The sequence below is a fragment of the Entelurus aequoreus genome, linkage group LG09 (genome assembly GCF_033978785.1).
Source record: "Entelurus aequoreus isolate RoL-2023_Sb linkage group LG09, RoL_Eaeq_v1.1, whole genome shotgun sequence".
Taxonomy (NCBI): Eukaryota; Metazoa; Chordata; class Actinopteri; order Syngnathiformes; family Syngnathidae; genus Entelurus; species Entelurus aequoreus.
Window position 1 is genome coordinate 34,862,366 of NC_084739.1, and position 20,409 is coordinate 34,882,774.

General features: G+C 40.8%; 1 protein-coding gene across 1 annotated transcript in view; it reads right to left on the reverse strand.

The window, feature by feature from the left end:
• The window catches only part of LOC133657377 (phospholipid phosphatase 4-like), a 190,838-nt gene extending 172,585 nt beyond the window's left edge, over positions 1-18,253 (reverse strand). Inside the window, exon 1 of the mRNA XM_062058643.1 lies at positions 17,870-18,253. Within this exon, the coding sequence (XP_061914627.1) occupies positions 17,870-17,958 (89 nt within the window). The 5' untranslated portion in view covers positions 17,959-18,253. The remainder of the gene's footprint in view (positions 1-17,869) is intronic.
• Positions 18,254-20,409: the final 2,156 nt, after the last annotated feature.

The following is a 20,409-nucleotide window of genomic DNA, read 5'->3' on the forward strand; positions in this document are numbered from 1 at the left end:
TATGGCAGTCAAAACCGTCCAGTCAACTGGTACAAGTCAATGTGACAGCGATGCGTTTTATAAAGAAAACACACATTTAAATAGCTGTCAAGAATCAAATTATTCATAGCACACTTATAGTAACATTAAAGGCCTACTGAAATGAAATTGTTTTATTTAAACGGGGATAGCAGATCCATTCTATGTGTCATAGTTGATCATTTCGCGATATTGCCATATTTTTGCTGAAAGGATTTAGTTGAGAACATCGACGATAAAGTTCGCAACTTTTGGTCGCTGATAAAAAAAAGCCTTGCCTGTACCGGAAGTAGCGTGACGTCGCAGGTTGAAGGGCTACTCACATTTCCCCATTGTTTACACCAGCAGCGAGAGCGATTCGGACCGAGAAAGTGACGATTACTCCATTAATTTGAGCGAGGATGAAAGATTCGTGGATGAGGAACGTGAGAGTGAAGGACTAGAGTGCAGTGCAGGACGTATCTTTTTTCGCTCTAACCGTAACTTAGGTAAGAGGGCTCATTGGATTCCACACTTTCTCCTTTTTCTATTGTGGATCACGGATTTGTATTTTAAACCACCTCGGATACTATATCCTCTTGAAAATGAGAGTCGAGAATGCGAAATGGACATTCACAGTGACTTTTATCTCCACGACAATACATCTGTGAAGCACTTTAGCTACGGAGCTAACGTGATAGCATCATGCTTAAATGCAGATAGAAACAAAAGAAATAAGCCCCTGACTGGAAGGATAGACAGAAGATCAACAATACTACTATCAGGAGACAACGAACCAAACACTGGACCTGTAACCACACGGTTAATGCTGTGCCGCCTATCGAAGCTTAGCAATGCTGTTGCTAAAAACGCTATTGAAGCTAACTTAGCTACGGGACCTCGTCAGAGCTATGATAAAAACATTAGCGCTCCACCTACACCAGCCCTCATCTGCTCATCAACACCCGTGCTCACCTGCGTTCCAGCGATCGATGGCGCGACGAAGGACTTCACCCGATCATCGATGCGGTCGGCGGCTAGCGTCGGATAGCGCGTCTGCTATCCAACTCAAAGTCCTCCTGGTTGTGTTGCTGCAGCCAGCCGCTAATACACCGATCCAACCTACAGCTTTCTTCTTTGCAGTCTCCATTGTTCATTAAACAAATTGCAAAAGATTCACCAACACAGATGTCCAGAATACTGTGGAATTTTGCGATGAAAACAGAGCTGTTTGTATTGTGATACAATGTGTCCGAATACTTCCGCTTCAACCATCGACGTCACGCGCAAATGTCATCATACATAGACGTTTTCAACAGGAAGTTTCCCGGGAAATTTAAAATTGCACTTTATAAGTTAACCCGGCCGTATTGGCATGTGTTGCAATGTTAAGATTTCATCATTGATGTATAAACTATCAGACTGCGTGGTCGGTAGTAGTGGGTTTCAGTAGGCCTTTAAAGGAGAGAAAATGGAAAAAACATTATATTTAAATGGTGACGGTGTAGAATACAGTTTCCTTTTTAGAGCAGATACATGATGTACTTCACGTCAAAAATACGAAAAACGGCTCATTTGCATAAGTTGTATAGTGCACAGTGATATGGTACTACTGCTGAAGTCTTGACAATTGACTGGACAGTGTGACGTATGATCTGTCCAATCTATTGGCATCTTGAGCATATGTCTATGGTCTTGTCTTGCTCAAAAACGGCCACCGTCAAGCGTTCTCTTTTTCCCATCGGTCACACACTTCCAGCTTCTTTTTCTTGTTGTTGATTAGAGGTGTAACCACTATACAGCTGGGCAAGTGTTCAACAGCCAACTAACCAAACTCTCGTCCACAGCTGCCAGACCACGATTCCCGTTAGGATGGCGGTATATGGGACAGGATGTGATGATGTGGTCTGCAGTCTGCTCTTCTGCACCACACTCACATGCCACAGATGAAGCCATACCCCATTTGAACATAGTTGAGCGCAATAGGCCGACGCCAGTACAAAGGGGATTAAGCCTGACCCAAGCAGGCCTGGGAAAGCATATTCCCGGTGGTGATGTACTGGCCTCAGGGATGTAATCATGGAGTCTGGAAGAATTTTCCCGCCATTCCGTGTTCCATTTGTAGTCTGCCCAGTTTGCTACACTGCCGTTCGACTGGTTAAAGTCATTTAGCAATTCCAATGCAGCAGGGACATATGGGTGTCTCGATTTAAGCTGCCGGTGTCCTTCCAGCTTTCAAAGTAATAGCAAAACATGTTACATGCGGTTCAACAGGACTTGCAAAATTATGTTCTCCAAAAAATGCCATACACTATAACATATCAGTGATACTCATTGCACAGCTCGCCAAACTTTATTGTGCAGCTCGTATGGTAGTGTCTAACAAGCATATAACAAATCCTTGTTGGTTTTGTTATGTGGAAGGCCCCAAAGAATAGGTGTGCCTCAAATGACTAAATTCGCCCTGGGACAAGATCTCCACCAGGATCTTTTTTTCCAGTTTATTTGATGTTTGAAGTCATTGGTATCACAAAATGTATGACTTAGTTTGAAAAGACAACCTTGAGTTGTTAACAGCCACACCCAAACATTGTATTATATTTTAGTAGTTTGTACAGATAAACCTAACCTTGACTTACATGTTCAGTAAGTGTATATTTTTACTGCTAAAACGCAACACCTGTATTTTGTTGAGTGCATCTTCAAGTTCACACAGTGCAAGCACATTGCATAGACGCTTGTTTAAGGGAGCTTCTGTAAAAAGCTCAGTGTCTGACTCAATGACTTATCTCTGGAGCATTGGGGAAGGAGCTGGCATCTTTCAACCACTCATTTCTATAAAAATCAATGAGCCATGGAGACAGCTGCCTTCATAGTTTTACCACTGAGAGGACTAATCTAATTAGATGGGGGACTGTTGGAAAAATTCAACTGAAGTATATGATCAAGATTAAAGCTTTGCTTCATAATTTACTGCGTTGGTTCACAGAATCATAAACAAGTAACACGTTTTCAGGATGTTTGAGGTAATTTGTCGAAACACGTTGGGATTATTTTATATGATTGAGCTGTAAGTGTGGTCTCATAAAATGATGCCATTTGTAGAACAAAACGTGTATAAACTATTTGATCCGAATGAAATGTCTGTAATAAAGATGGTGCATTAATAATTTAAAATGGGAACAGCAGGGAGAACTTTATAAAATATGAAAGATTATCATTGCATAGTCACTTAAAATATCCGTCACCCATACAATCTAATGAGATCCAATAGAAGACCTGGATCCTGGGACATGTCTATTCATCCTTTAATACATCCATTCTTTCTGGTTTATTTGGGAGGTTGGTACATGAGGACACTGCATTAAGGGCTGAGGGGATATTTATGCCAGATGGTGCCGGTTTTTATTTTTCTTAGCACAAGATTTATATACTATTTTAGAGCAGTGATTCATTCATGAAATTGACATGTATGAAAAAAAGCCGCTAGTAATCTTCTTCATGCTGTGTCTGCCCGCCTGACTGTTATTCTAGATGTGAGGTTTTATAATGACTAACAGGTACTTTGTCATGCCTGTTTTTCCTAACATTGGGATTGGGTTTGTTTAAAAAAAGAAAGTGAAATAGAAAATAAACACATCCGACAATAGTTTTTGTCGGATGTTTGTTTGTTTCATATAAAAATGTCACTACAATGTTGACAAACACAACATTAATACATTCATTCATTCATTTTGTACCGGTCACAGGCGAGCTGGAGGTTATCTCTGCTGACTTTGGATGGGGTTGTCACCTGTCAATCACAATTGCATACAAAGAGGTCTGAGTCGGATTTCAAACAACGACCACCTATAGTAGGAGTGCTGATTTTATAATGGTCCCCAACGCTCCAGAGATAAGATAAAATAGCGTGTGCAGTCCAGCTCTGCACACTCTAGGATTGAGGTTCACTACCAACTCCTACAGATTGAGAGTTGAAAGGATCCTATATACAGTTGTGGTCAAAAGTTTACATACACTTGTAAAGAACATCATGTCATGGCTGTCTTGAGTTTCCAATAATTTCTACAACTCATATTTTTTTGTGATAGAGTGATTGGAGCACATACTTGATGGTCACAAAAAAACATTCATGAAGTTTGGTTCTTTTATGAATTTATTATGGGTCTACTGAAAATGTGACCAAATCTACTGGTTCAAAAGTATATATACAGCAATGTTAATATTTGGTTAAATGTCCCGTTGCAAGTTTCACTGCAATAAGGCGCTTTTGGTTGCCATCCACAAGCTTCTGGCAAGCTTCTGGTTGAATTTTTGACCACTCCTCTTGACAACATTGGTGCAGTTTAGCTAAATGTACTGGTTTTCTGACATGGACTTGTTTCTTCAGCATTGTCCACAGATTTAAGTGAGGACTTTGGGAAGGCCTTTTTAAAACATTAATTCAAGCCTGATTTAGCCATTCCTTTACCACTTTTGACGTATGTTAGGGGTCATCCAACTGCGCCCAAGACTCAACCTCTGGGCAAATGATTTTAGGTTGTCCTGAAGAATTTGGAGGTAATTTTTCATTGACCCATTTAAAGCACAAATTCAATTGGCAGCAAAACAGGCCCAGAGCATAATACTACCACCACCATGCTTGACGGTAGGGATGGTGTTCCTGGTATTAAAGGCCTCACCTTTTTTTCCTCCTAACATATTGCTGGGTATTGTGGCCAAACAGCTAAATTTTTGTTTCATCTGACCACAGAACTTTCCTCCAGAAGGTCTTATATTTGTCTATGCAATGTCAGATGAAACATGCCTACCGTCAAGCATGGTGGTGGTAGTATTATGCTCTGGGCCTGTTTTGCTGCCAATGGAACTGGTGCTTTACAATGAGTACAGCCATGACATTATGTTTTTTACAAATGTAAGTAAACTTTTGACCACGACTGTGTGATTTTTTTCCCCTGCATTTTAAACACTTCCTTGTGGTCTACATAACATGTAATGGTGGTGCTTGGTCCAAATTTTGAATAGATTTTGCTTTAGAGACCACCTCCAAGAATGCCCTGTTTTGTGGACGGTCTTTTTTACATGTCAAAGTCCTCATCCGGGCCAAGCCCCCTTCGACTGTGCCTCCACCCGTCAGCCACGTTGTAGTTTTTAGTTCTTCCATATCGAGTCTACTGACAGACATAGGTTAGAACTATACGCTACTTTTTATTAGAAATGGCAACAGCGGAGGATTTTAGCATGCACATGCATGTGCGAGGCAGTCTTCCCCACAACAAGAGAATAGAGAAGAATAGGGAAATAAATTACAACATTGTTGGAGCACAACTAAATAAAAATATCGCACTCGCGTAAAACTCTTTGGTTAAGCCTCTACCTGGTGATATCCGCTGACATACATTTGTGACTAAAATCTACAATTCCAAGCGGCTTTTTTGGAGGAAGTATAGAATAAAACAATACTGTTTAACTAATTATCTCCGCCATGCCCCCATTGCTTGATTTCAAATTTTCTGGACATTATGGGGATCCTGAATACACAGAGACAGGTACCAATAGGTAAGAAAAGTTTTTTTTTGCACAATAGGAACCCTTTAAGTCGAGCAGCGCTAGCCAATGAGCTACACGCCCCACAGTATTCTAGTTTCTTCAAAATAGCCACCCTTAGCTCTGATTACTGCTTTGCACACTCTTGGCATTCTCTCGATGAGCTTCAAGCACACCTGTGAAGTGAAAACAATTTCAGGTGACTACCTCTTGAAGCTCATCGAGAGAATGTCAAGAGTGTGCAAAAAAGTAATCAGAGCAAAGGGTGGCTTTTTTGAATAAACTACTATATAAAACATGTTTTCAGTTATTTCACCGTTTTTTGTTAAGTACATAACTCCACATGTGTTCATTCATAGTTCTGATGCCTTCAGTGACAATCTACAATGTAAATAGTCATGAAAATAATGAAAACGCATTGAATGAGAAGGTGTGTCCAAACCTTTGGCCTGTACTGTATATACACACTAGCACACAAACAAACACAGCATTCAGAGACTGCATGGTATTTAAAGTCAATTTGAAAACATGCCGTGGTGCAATGGTTTATTGAACTCTTGACGTCTCATGGGCCAAATGGAAGACTCTGGAAGGCTGCACTTGGCCAGCGGGCCGTGATTTGGATACCCCTGTACCAGGGCCATGTTTACACATACATTTTATAGATGGGATTTGTAATTTTTCAGTGTCTGCAGAACTGCTTGTCATGGCAACAATTCTATTATTCTCGTTTGGTGTGTTTTTCTTTTCATAAATTTTATCGGGTAATGTTTGAGGTAACGTTAGTATTTTGTCGCATTTTAACACTGTTTCTGCACTGTTTATGTCTGCAAGTGATAGAAAAAAATAAACTTGTTCAAGTCACTAACAAAGACTTTTTGGCGGCACATTTTGCAGACTCTGACTTAATTAATCCAAGTTCTGTTGGTTTAGCTTCCATTGTGCTAAAACGTAAAATGTGGAAATAAACAATAGATAATTATATTGTACAGTAGACGTCGATATATATTGTAATATCGAACATCACAAACCGTTAGACTAAACTACCGTAATTTCCGGACTATAAGCCGCTACTTTTTCCCCTCGTTCTGGTCCCTGCAGCTTATACAACGGTGCGGCTTATTTATGGCCTGTTCTTCTCCGACACCGACGAAGAGGATTTCGGTGGTTTTAGTACGCAGGAGGAAGACGATGACACAATGATTAAAGACTGACTTTTCATATACCGGTAGGCTGGTTATTTTGATAACGTACAGGCGAGCACTTTGTATTACTTTGCACCGTTGTATTATTTGTACTCTGCACGAATGCTGTTCGCCATGTCAAAGATGTGAAAGTTTGATTGAATGCTTGAAAGATTTATTGTTAATAAATGGGACGCTTTGCGTTCCCAAACAGTCATCTCTGTCCCGACAATCCCCTCCGTGGTAGCAGGAACCCCTATATACTACGGTAATTACACATCAAAACCCTGCGGCTTATAGTCGGGTGCGGCTTATATATGGAGCAATCTGTATTTTCCCCTAAATGTAGCTGGTGCGGCTTATAGTCAGGTGCGGCTTATAGTCCGGAAATTACGGTAATTAGGCAAGCTGGTGTAACAGTATTAAAAAATCAACTTTGGATGTTCATTTAGCTATTTTATAGAAAGAGCAGTGTGTGAACCAATCTGCGGTCACTATCACTTTTGCAGCAGCCTCAATTTTTTCAAAATCCCTTGAAACTAATGAGAGCTTCAGAGTGGATGACCTGCAATTTAAGGTCTCAGATGCTGGCTGTCAGAAAAATAGTGCATTATAGACGCAGTGTAAGTGAAGTGAAGTGAAGTGAATTACATTTATATAGCGCTTTTTCTCAAGTGACTCAAAGCGCTTTACATAGTGAAACCCAATATCTAAGTTACATTCAAACCAGTGTGGGTGGCACTGGGAGCAGGTGGGTAAAGTGTCTTGCCCAAGGACACAACGGCAGTGACTAGGATGGCGGAAGCGGGGATCGAACCTGCAACCCTCAAGTTGCTGGCACGGCCGCTCTACCAACCGAGCTATACCGCCCGAGAAATAAACTCTCTAAAGGTCTGTGGAATACTAAAATTAACAGTTTAAATGAAGCCACACAGTTTGTCTTTTGGCCCTATGTTTGCATGTGAACATTTTGGCTTATCAAACGTAAATCCAAATAACATAAAATACCGTCCTAATCCTTTAACGACCCATTGCGCCCAGATGACCGAAAATGCACTAACAAATTATTTTTATATCAGCATTTTTTTTCTCCAGAAAATTAATCTGGCATGCATTTCCATGATTTCAATTGTTCTTTGAGTATTCGGTAGATAATTAACTGTACGTGGAACGCCCCCTTTCCTCACAAGACTCAATATGCCGCCCCTTTTGGTGTGACATTTTCTACAGAACTGCAACCCATTTCGCCATATACAGTGTGGATAAAGGCATGTAAAATTATTATTTTGATCATATTCAGATATATATGGTCATATTACAATTTCATTTCTACACTTAAAACACTTCCTTGTGGTCTACATAACATATAATAGTGGTTCATTGGTCAAATATTTGCAGAGATTATGTTTTACAGACCGTTTTCAAGCTGTTTTCTTACCGTGTCTTCAGGATGTGCCGTTTTGTGGGCGGTACTATTTCATGCCTCCACTTCGACTGTGCCTTCTCCCTGCCAGCCATGTTGTCGTTTTTAGCGCTTCCATATCGAGTCTACAGATATAAGTTCAAACTACTTTGTATTATAGAATGCATGTGCATGTACAAGATAGTCTGCCCCACAACAAGAGGATGGAGAAAAATAAGGAGCTTATTGAGTATAGCTATGGCAGATTTTTTGGTGAATTAGTACCATATAAGGAGATATCGGTTGACATCACAGGGTAGAACACGTTACAAGCAAATTCCAAAACTAAATAATAATATAATAATATACATACACCATTTCTTGTGATTTCCTATCTTTCTGTCTGTCATGGGTATTGTTTTAAAGTCATGATTACATGTGTAATATATTTTTTGTTTTTTGATTGCATGCCCCTTGTAAAGCTGCTGGAAATGGTATTTTTTCTTGAGGACGAATACAATATCAAACTTCTCTTTCAGAATTTTCTTAAGTACAATTCAATTTGAGCAATAAAACATCAGTAGAAGAGGACGCAAAATAGAATACTGTACTAGCGGCTGACCTTCTTTTTCTCTGCTCCGCAGCGGAGTTTGTGTCCCCTGCTGCAAGTGTAAAGCGGACCTACACTTTCGTGTGTATGCTACCAATACTATTAAGCTCCATAATTTAGCCACTGGTGTTTCAGCGCCAAGCCAGAGAGGAGCCGCATTCACGGAGACAAAAAAGCTCCATTGCGCACGTCACTGAAGCCTCTGCTCCAAGAAGGAAACAAACCAACGTGAGACCACCGCGGAAAAATCTTGCACAACACGCAGTGTAGAGAATATATTTCCGCAGTTTCTGACTCAGTCTTTCACCCGTCGATGTTATGTTGCTAATTTCTTCAAATTCTGTGCAAAATAACAGGAATTGGGAACAAAATGCTCTTAAAACACATATTCCACAACATGAAATGTCCTTCAGTCCGCCCACATTTTGGAGCTAAAAGTAGGTGTTTCAAAGTGTTCTTAAACGCACTAGAAAACAAGCTTAAAATCATTGCTGTCTCTATTTGGGGAGTATTTTACCTGTAGACATCCTTTTTAGGTTAAGACCTATAAAAATAAGTGCCAATGTTGTCAGCATTAGACGGGCCTTTGAAAATTCTCAAATCATATCTACTTGAGAAATTGTGAACGCCTGAATGAGCAATAACATGTTTGAGATACGAGTCTGGCCCGACTCTTCCTTCCTTTGAATGAGAACAAAAGCATTATGTCTTAGAAAGTATTAGCCTCAGTAAAGATAGATTGATTACATTTTAATGAGGCTATCAGTCTTAATAAAAAATGCTCCCTTCCCTTGACAATTGCTCTATGACAGTGGTTCTTAAACTTGTTCCACCAAGTACCACCTCCGAAAACACTACTTGGTTTTCCAAGTACCACCATAATGACCAAGATTGAAATACCGTAGCGTAGTGGGCCCAAGTAGTCATTAAATACAAGGCAGAGGTTTTAAAAACATGTATATTTAATATTTTTGGCCACACAGTGTGTATATTTTTAATTAAGTGATTATTTAAGCCCACGTACCACCAGTGGTATGCGTACCACAGTTTGAGAATCTCTGTTCTGTGAAGTAGTTTTTAGATTGAAGTTAAAGTTAAAGTACCAATGATAGTCACACACACAGTAGGTGTGGTGAAATTTGTCCTGTGCATTTGACCCATCCCCTTGTTCACCCCCTGGGAGGTGAGGGGAGCAGTGAGCAGCAGCAGTGGCCACGCCCGGGAATCATTTTGGTGATTTAACCCCCAATTCCAACCCTTGCTGCTGAGTGCCAAGCAGGGAGGTAATGGGTCCCATTTGTATAGTCTTCGGTATGACTCGGCCGGGGTTTGAACTCACGACCTACCGATCTCAGGACGGACACTCTAACCACAAGGCTACTGAGCAGGTCATTGACCTGATATAAACTCTCCAAAACGTTTACTTGCTGCTGTCATTCCTCAGGTTCTATTTTGTAAAAATCTGAAATCAATCTCGACCTCTAAATCTACCAGGATGTTCCAGGATTCACTTCTCTCCATTTGTTCTCAAAATGTCCATATATCACATCTGCGACTGGATATTCTTTTTTTCTTTTAACTATCAATCATGCACTGAAGAGGAAAGCAAAATGTTCTTAAACACGTCTTGTGTTGATCGATTGCGCTGCAGGAAGAGCCGCAAATTTCACCAGCAGATATTGACAATGATATATCCCAAGCTTCTGTATTTTTAGATATTGATTAACCTCCATTGAGATTGAACTCTTTTATGTTGTTTTTTAAATAAATGTTTGACTAGGGTGCCGTGCAAGCTGTGATGACCACATTTTTTATATGCGGTTTAAAAAGGCACATGGTCATTTGAACATTACGCACGGCGCCTGTCACTACGCTCGGTGCGCCACCTGAGGCCAGGAGGAAGCAAGGGCAGATAAAAATGTAATCTGCCCCTCATGGAGAATACTTGCTGACAAAACCTGGATGTGGATAATGTGTGAAAATCTTTGCTGTCAGGGTTCTAATGTTCCAAAGGAATACATGCTCTTGTATAGATGATAAGGATTAATGTGCACAATGTCTATTAATGGTAGATTAAATATGAAATGATTAATTTTCCAGTAATGATGTGATTTATTGTGCTTGTCTAACAAATAACACCTATGTGAGCTATTCAGGGGTGCATGAAAGGGACACAAAGCATCCTTCTAATTTTCACCACAGTACCGTAATTTCCGGACTATAAGCCGCACCTGACTATAAACCGCACCAGCTACATTTAGGGGAAAATACAGATTGCTCCATATATAAGCCGCACCCGACTATAAGCCGCAGGGTTTTGATGTGTAATTACCGTAGTATATAGGGGTTCCTGCTACCACGGAGGGGATTGTTGGGACAGAGATGACAGTTTGGGAACGCAAAGCGTCCCATTTATTAACAATAAATCTTTCAATCATTCAATCAAACTTTCACATCTTTGACATGGCGAACAGCATTCATGCAGAGTACAAATAATACAACGGTGCAAAGTAATACAAAGTGCTCGCCTGTACGTTATTAAAATAACCAGCCTACCGGTATATGAAAAGTCAGTCTTTAATCATTGTGTCATCGTCTTCTTCCTGTGTACTCAAACCACCGAAATCCTCTTCGTCGGTGTCGGAGAAGAACAGGCCGAATATAAGCCGCACCGTTGTATAAGCCGCAGGGACCAGAACGAGGGGAAAAAGTAGCGGCTTATAGTCCGGAAATTACGGTACTTGTGAACAAAAATATGCATACAGTATGTGCCACAGCATAATTACTGTTTTCATCTCATGAATATTAAGCAGCCAAGAGAACCAATTATTCAATTGACATGTCTTTAGTCTGTGGTTGGAGCTAACATGTGCACAGAAAGACTCACTCAGTGATCACACCGCAGCACCGAGACACTCAAGACTATCGCAATGAAGAGCCAATAAACTGAGCATTGATTTTATGAAATGCAGTAAAGCAAATTTTGATTAATAAACCCCAAAACAAATTGAACATTGACTGAGATAAAACAACAGACCAAAGTAAAACATTATGTTCGGTTTTAGTTTCAGAAAAAAAAGAACGTCTGACCTCTGTTTGCCAACATTTATTTGGGCAACAAGGACAAGGAATAGCTGCCCATTGACCAGCTGGGAAAAGTCAGATGACGCAATGACTGTAGCCCTCAAAGTCACTGACTGCATTAACAACATTGAGGGAAATAATGGTTTGAACCCTTGCTGGAATTTGTAGGCGCAGTCAGGGCGTTGAGGGTATCTGGTTTGGTGGCTGCAGGATTAGGTCTCTGCTTTTTGCAGATGATGTGGTCCTGATGGCTTCATCTGGCCAGAATCTTCAGCTTTCACTGGATCGGTCCGCAGCCGAGTGTGAAGCGACTGGGATGGGAATCAGCACCTCCAAGTCCGAGCCCATGGTTCTCGCCCGGAAAAGGGTGCAGTGCCATCTCCGGGTTGGGGAGGAGATCTTGCCCCAAGTGGAGGAGTTCAAGTACCTCAGAGTTTTGTTCACGAGTGAGGGAAGAGTGGATTGTGAGATCGACAGGCGGATCGGTAATGCGGACTCTGTATCGATCCGTTGTGGTGAAGAAGGAGCTGAGCCGGAAGGCAAACCTCTCAATTTACCGGTCGATCTACGTTCATCCTCAACTATGGTCATGAGCTTTGGGTTATGACCGAAAGGACAAGATCACGGGTACAAGCGGCCGAAATGAGCTTCCTCCGCCGGGTGGCGGGGCTCTCCCTTAGAGATAGGGTGAGAAACTCTGTCATCCGGGGGGAGCTCAAAGTAAACTCACTGCTCCTCCACATTGAGAGGAGCCAGATGAGGTGGTTCGGGCATCTGGTCAGGATGCCACCCGAACGCCTCCCCAGGGAGGTGTTACGGGCACGTCCGACCGGTAGGAAGCCACGGGGAAGACCCAGGGACACGTTGGGAAGACTATCTCTCCCGGCTGGCCTGGGTACGCCTCGGGATCCCCCAGGAGGAGCTGGATGAAGTGGCTGGGGAGAGGGAAGTCTGGGCTTCCATGCTTAGGCTGCTGCCCCTGCGACCCAACCTCGGATAAGCGTAAGAAGATGGATGGATTTATGGAACTTTTGCTGGTTTTTCTAAGTCTCCAGACAGAATTAATTTAATCATTAATTACTTTATTTGTATTTTAGTCAATAATAAGTATTTGATCCCTAATCAAAACATGTCTTAGTAGTTGGTGGAGAAACCCTTATTTGCAGCCAATGATGTCAGATGCTCCTTGAATTTGGTCCAGTGTTGCTCACATCTGAGAAGGGATTTTGTTACACTGCTCTATTGTTTGGCAAATTTAAGTTCCCAGCTCCCTCCACCAATTTTAGCTGTGTTGTCTCATTGACTGCCAGTTACAGTATAACAATAAATAAACAGTTAGCAATATACAACCATGCTCTATACTACTTGTCCACTTTAGCGTCAAGGCTAAGATGGAGCCTATCCCAACTGACTTCGGGCAAGAGGCATACAAATATAAATAATATGGTGTACAAATCGACTGGTCACCAACCAATCACAGGGCAAATATAAATGAACAACCAACCACAGTCATAATTGGTACAATTTAGAGTCTCCAATGAGCCTAACACGCATGCTTTGGGGAGAGTGGGTGGAAGCCAAAGTACCCCGAGAAAACAGATGCGCGCACAGGAAGAACATTCAAACTTTACACTTTGATGCCCAAGCGAGATTGAAAGCCTCACTCCCCTGACTGCGTCCAACATGCTCAGTAGGGAAGTTAGCACTATTGCGCAAAAAATAAAGATATTTCACTATTATCTGTGTTCAATTGTATTACTATTTAACTGTATTTGCAGTTAGAAATATTGTCCAAAAAATTTATAAATAATTCACAATTTTTATTATATATATATATATTTTTTTAAATTAATTGAGCACTATTGTGCACCAATGTTTATATTTTACAATTATTTGTATTTTATTTTATTAACTTTTTAAACATGTTGCAGTTAGCAATACCTTGCAATAAAATGGTGAACAATTATACAATTTTTTGTATTATTTTTTCATTATATTTTTGTAGTTAGAAAACATTTTCAAAAAATAACTTATACAAATACTTTAACATTGTTTGTATTTTATCTTATCATATATACAGTCATGGTCAAAAGTTTACATACACTTGTGCAGGACATAATGTCATGGCTATCTTGAGTTTCCAATCATCTCTACAACTCTTATTTTTTTTGTCATCGAGTGATTGGAGCACTTACTTGTTTGTCACAAAAAACATTCATGAAGTTTGGTTCTTTTATGAATTTATTATGGGTCTACTGAAAATGTGACCAAATCTGCTGGGTCAAAAGTATACATACAGCAACATACATTATCGATTTTGGTGACGTAGAAAAGTTACAGTCAAATCAAATTAGCTTCATGGCAAGGCTTCTTAACTTCATGTGAGTGATTATGATTGACGAAACCTGTTGACCTCTCTGAGCCTATTTAAGTAGTGCTCATGTGATGCAGTCATTAGACTCGGTTACAAACGCGACAATGGGAAAGTCAAAGTAACTCAGCACAGATCTGAAAAAACTAATAATTGACTTGAACAAGTCAGGAAAGTCACTTGGAGCCATTTCAAAGCAGCTTAAGGTCCCAAGAGTAACTATGCAGACAATTGTTTGTAAGTAAAAGTGCATGGCACAGTTTTGTCACTGCCAAGATCAGGAAGAAAACGCAATCTATCACCTGCTGCTGAGAGAAAATTGGTCAGGATTATCAAGAGTCAACTGAGAACCACCAAAAAGCAGGTCTACAATGAATTGGAAGCTGCTGGAACACACGTGTCAGTGTCCACAGTCAAGCATGTTTTGCATCGCCATGGACTGAGAGGCTACTATGCAAGAAGGAAGCCCTTTCTCCATAAGCAACACCTTAAGGTTCGTCTAAAGTTTGCTGCTGATCACATGGACAAAGATAAGACCTTCTGGAGGAAAGATCGTAGTCAGATGAAACAAAAATTGAGCTGTTTGGCCACAATACTCAGCAATATGTTTGGAGAAGAAAAGGTGAGGCCTTTAATCCCAGGAACACCATCCTACCATCAAGCATGGTGGTGATAGTATTATGCTATGGGCCTGTTTTGCTGCCAATGGAACTGGTGCTTTAAATGGGACACTGAAAAAGGAGGATTACCTCCAAATTATTCAGGCCAACCTAAAATCATCAGCCCGGAGGTTGGGCCTTGGGCGCAGTTGGGTGTTCCAACAGGACAATGACCTCAAACACACGTCAAAAGTGGTAAAGGAACGGCTAAATCAGGCTTGAATTAAGGTTTTAGAATGATCTTCCCAAAGTCCTGACTTAAACCCCATTGAGAACATGTGGACAATGCTGAAGAAACAAGTCCATGTCAGAAAACCAACACATTTAGCTGAGCTGCACCAATTGTGTTATGAGGAGTGGTCAAAAATTCAACCAGAAGCTTGTGGATGGCTACCAAAAGTGCCTTATTGCAGTGAAGCTTCTCAAGGGACATGTAACCAAATATTAACATTGCTGTATGCATACTTTTGACCCAGCAGATTTGGTCACATTTTCATGAGACCCATAATAAATTCATAAAAGAACCAAACTTCATGAATGTATGTGCCCCAATCACTCTATCACAAGAAAATAAGAGTTGTAGAAATTATTAACTTTTGACCACGACTGTATCTGCACATTTGTCCAGACCCTCAACATCACAAAAACATTTTTTGCAACATTGCTAACTGCAAATAATAAAATAAAATACAAATAATTATAAAATAGTTTGTATTCTGTTTTTTTGTGTGGATGGACGTGAAGAAATAATTTCCCCATTTGAGACATTATAGCATCAGTGGAACCCCAGAATGATCAAGGCAGCTTTCATCATCGTCCATGAATAAGGAAGTCGCTAGTTAACAGATTGTTAACAGTTCATACTCATGTTGTTGTTGTTTTTTAACTGTATGCCAGCAAATCTACAGGTGGCCTAAGGCTTATGCACAGCACTGGATACAAATTCTGTGGGTGCAGTGTTCTCCATGGAAATGCAGAATTTATGTTTTGTAATAAAAACAACACGAGTTGTCAACAACATGATCTGTCGTCACAACACATTAAGATATCTGACGAGACTCATTTACCGCGCACTGAGGGAAGGAGACAGCAAAACTCAATTCATTATCACAATAAAGTACTTAATATCTGCACACTTGAGGCAGATTTCAGGGGTGTGCTCTTGATGACGACAACAATAATGCTGTTTTTTCAAACAGCAAATCAGTCACCAATTTGAATCATGCAGTGCACATATAAAAGCGGAAATAGCAGAATGAATCCCCTTTGACGTTCCATTACTCAGACCCCATGAGTGCACCACATGAGCCTCTTCTTGGCTATTTAATCCTTTTAGGGAGGGAGTGACATTGCCGAGCCCAAGGATACGTTTTAATGATAATGTACACAAGCTATTTAGACAATGCCCAAACAAACTCACAATCAGAGGAGCCGATTTGGGACTTTTTATGCGGGAGGGCAGAAGGTGACTTAGCTACCAGGATGTTTAAGGCTTGCGTTTCATTCAAGAGGAAAATCAATATATGACAGTGTTATAATGCAAACCAGCCTCCTTACCTCCAGGTCATTCAATTAATAATGCAGCTTGCCTGAGAGTTAGCCTTACTAAGCTCCAATATAGGCTGTGTCGTCTACTTTACATAATAGTAATATGGACGTTATACTTTATTATATGATATTTATGTTAGCGTTTCAGCCTCACTGTCAGGAAGTCAAGGGTTCAAATCGCTGCTCCCAATGCATGTGGGTGTTTTTTCTGGGTAATCCACACTACCAAAAAACATGCAAAATTCTGTAGGCCAGGGGGCGGAGACCTTTTTGGCTAAAAAGAGCCATGAAAGCCAAATATTTTAAAATGTATTTCCATGAGAGCCATGTAATATTTTTTAACACCGAATACAACTAAATGCGTGCATTTTTAAATAACACCAATATTTTACAGTATAATACGTCTCTTATTCGTTGTAATAACATTGTTATTCTGAAGCTAACCAATAATAATTAAAATACTTCTTACCATTAATGCTACTTCTTGAACAGGTGCGGTAGACAACGGATGGATGGATTAAAATGCATGAGAATGTTTTATATTTTGAACGTTTTTGTTGTTTTAACACTGCAATTACCAGCGGAATTATTTATTATTCTCATCGTGTTAAGCAATGTCAGCTACAATTCATCTGAGAGCCAGATGCAGTAATCAAAAGAGCCACATCTGGCTCAAAATAATAGTAATAATTATAATAATAATAATAATAATAATAGTAATAATTAATTAAATTTGTAACACACTTTACATTTGTTAAAATCTAAAAGTGCTACACAAAATATAAAAAAAGTTAAAAAAATAAAAATGAAAAGTTAGAATATCCATCCATCCATCCATTTTCTACCGCTTGACCCATTCGGGGTCGCGGGGGTTGCTGGTGCCTATCTCAGCTGCACATGGGTGGAAGGCGGGGTACACCCTGGACAAGTCGCCACCTCATCGCAGGGTAGAATATATAATAGAAAATAAAAATAGAAATAAAAATATGAAAAAAACTAGATAAAACATAGAAACATAGATCAAATAGAAATAAAAAACATGAAAGCACTGGAGCCATAGGTTCCCTTCCCCTGCTGTAGGCTAACCCCAACTCTCATTTGTTCACATGGTGTGAATATGAGTGCTAGTGTTAGTCTTTCCCCCCTCAGGTGGTGTCGGCTCAAGCCCACCTGGGGTGACCCCAGTGAGAAAAAGTGGTATAGGAAATAAATGAATGAATATGAATATGTGATTTATTCTTGCAACCTGTTTGCTTCTCATGCTGGTGTCACTTGAGTGCTGTCCATGGTGCTGAGATGATAGCGCGCTCTCTGGTGGTGAAATGTTGTCAATGCAGTCCATGGGAGTCTATTCAGTGATAAGATGGCACGTGTTGTACAATAATATATGATATACATTTTGCTGTAATCATCATGTGAATGAATTGAAGGGGGGAGAAGTAAAAAAAAATACAAATTAAGACTTACGCAAAAACTCCAAAGAGCAGAACTCGGATGCCAACCTCCAAAAGCAGATCCCGTATTGGTTTCCTGCTATCTGGCTGTGACACGTTCATTGTTCTCACACAATCCGTCACCAAAGGTCCAGTCTTGGTCCACTTTTCAGTGTTTCACTTTTGTAATCCACGGCGGGAAAAAATAAAATAAAATAAAAATGGAGGCTGAACGAGCGTATGTTCTCACTAGCAGCGCGCCTCCATGGCGACACCTGAAGCCTCCGTCGCTTTCCTTCGTCTAAGAAACGATCCTCCGCCAGTCCACGGCTGGATGTCTTTGGCGACAGGCGACACTTTGTCAACTTTGACTTCACTTCCTTCACTACGAGCTAGACGCTGCAAGGCGGAGTTTAGGTAGAGCTGCTGGCTGAAAGTGACAACGAAAATGCAAAGTTAAAAGTCTCTCTCTCTCTCTCTCTCTCTCTCTCTCTCTCTCTCTCTCTCTCTCTCTCTCTCTCTCTCTCTCTCTCTCTCTCTCTCTCTGTCTCTCTCTCTCTCTCTCTCTCTCTCCCTCTCTCTCTCTCTCTCTTTCTCTGTTTCTCCCTCTCCCTCTCACTCTCTCTCTCGTTGTAGACCCCTGAAATTAGTCATCGGTTAAATTAAAAATAAAATCTGAATTACAATCAGAAACACTTCAATAGTCCCTGAGGGGAAATTAAGATTTTCAGCACAATCCCATTCAAGATCAATCAATCAATCATCCATCCATCCATCCATTTTCTACCGCTTATTCCCTTCGGGGTCGCGGGGGGCGGTGGAGCTACAATCGGGCGGAAGGCGGGGTACACCCTCAATCAAAGTTTATTTATATAGCCCTAAATCACGAGTGTCTCAAAGGGCTGCACAAGCCACAACGACATCCTCGGCTCAGATCCCACATCAGGGCAAGATAAAAACTCAACCCAATGGGATTAAATTGAGAAACCTTGGAGGGGACCAGAGATGTGGGGAGCCCCGCCCCCTGGGCGACCGATGCAATGGACGTTGAGTGGATCTAGATCATAGTATGAGAGTACAGTCCATAGTGGGGCCAGCCGGAGATCGTCTTGGGTGGAGAAAAGTCAGCAGCGCAGAGACGTCCTCAGATGATGCACAGATGAGTGATCCATCCCGGGTCCCGACTTTGAACAGCTAACGTCTCATCTGTGGTCACCTAATCTGTGGCTCCCCCCTCTCCACAAAGGAGAGCGGGGCAGAGCATAAAAGAGACGGCAGATCAACTGGTCTAAAAGGACCAGACAAAAGAGCAGACAAACATTACAGGGAGACAGAACAGGATCGCTGACGGGTCTGCCAACTTCCGGCACCACTTACAAAAAAGGTGAGAAACAGGTAAACGCTGGGGAGGGGGGGGGGGGGGGGGGGTGGTGGTGATATTTTTTACAAATGTGATTATGGCTAATACAAACAAAAAAGGGTTATCTTGCTTGAGATTTGTTTCTTGGAACGTTAAAGGGATCAATGGCCCAGTTAAAAGAGGTAGAGTATTTTCTCATTTAAAACACCTTAAAACTGAAATTGCTTTCCTACAAGAGACTCATCTGACCACTAAGGATCACCATAGATTAAAGGCCTCATGGGTTGGACAATCTTTTCACTCGAATTTTAGTAGCAAAGCAAGGGGCACAGCTATTTTAATACACAAAATAATCCAATTTAGCCCAACAAATATCATAACTGACCATCAAGGTCGTTTTGTAATAGTCTCGGGTTCTCTTAATAATATGTCTGTTGTCCTTGCCAACCTTTATGCACCCAATTGGGATGATGAAGCATTTATTAGGAAAGTGTTTTCATTTTTGCCAGACCTCAGTTCCCATCGTTTAATATTGGGGGGGACCTGAACTGTGCAATAGACCCGTTGCTAGACAAATCTAGTCCAAGGCAGGGCCCCCCATTAAAAATGGCCAAAACAATTTCAAATCTCATGGGTCAAATAGGAGGTGTGGACCCGTGGCGCTTTCTTTACCCAGATAAAAAACAATTCTCTTTTTATTCCCAGGTCCATAAAACTTTTTCAAGGATTGACTACTTTTTCATAGATGATAATCTCCTTCCGGCTGTCGATAATGTAGAATATTCAACAATAGTGATATCTGACCATGCTCCATTGTCACTTGATCTTTCGTTTACACTCTTTAAAAAAATGCAGACTCCATGGAGGTTTAATTGCACACTACTCAATGAGGACGGATTCTGCAAAACAATTTCCAAAGTGATAGATGATTTTCTTGTCACCAACAACTCCACTCCCATATCCCCGTCTTTACTCTGGGAGACATTAAAGGTGGTAGTCCGGGGAGAGATTATTTCTTATTCAGCAAGACAAAACAAATTGAGAAGACAAAAACAGGAGCAGCTCATGGAAAGTATAACAGAATTGGACAGACAACTATCAGTATCTCCAAACCCTGATCTGGTTAAAGATAGACAAAATCTGCAAATGAACTATAATTTATTGTCAACACAAGAAACTGAAAAATTACTCTTACGATCGTGTGGCTTCCTGTA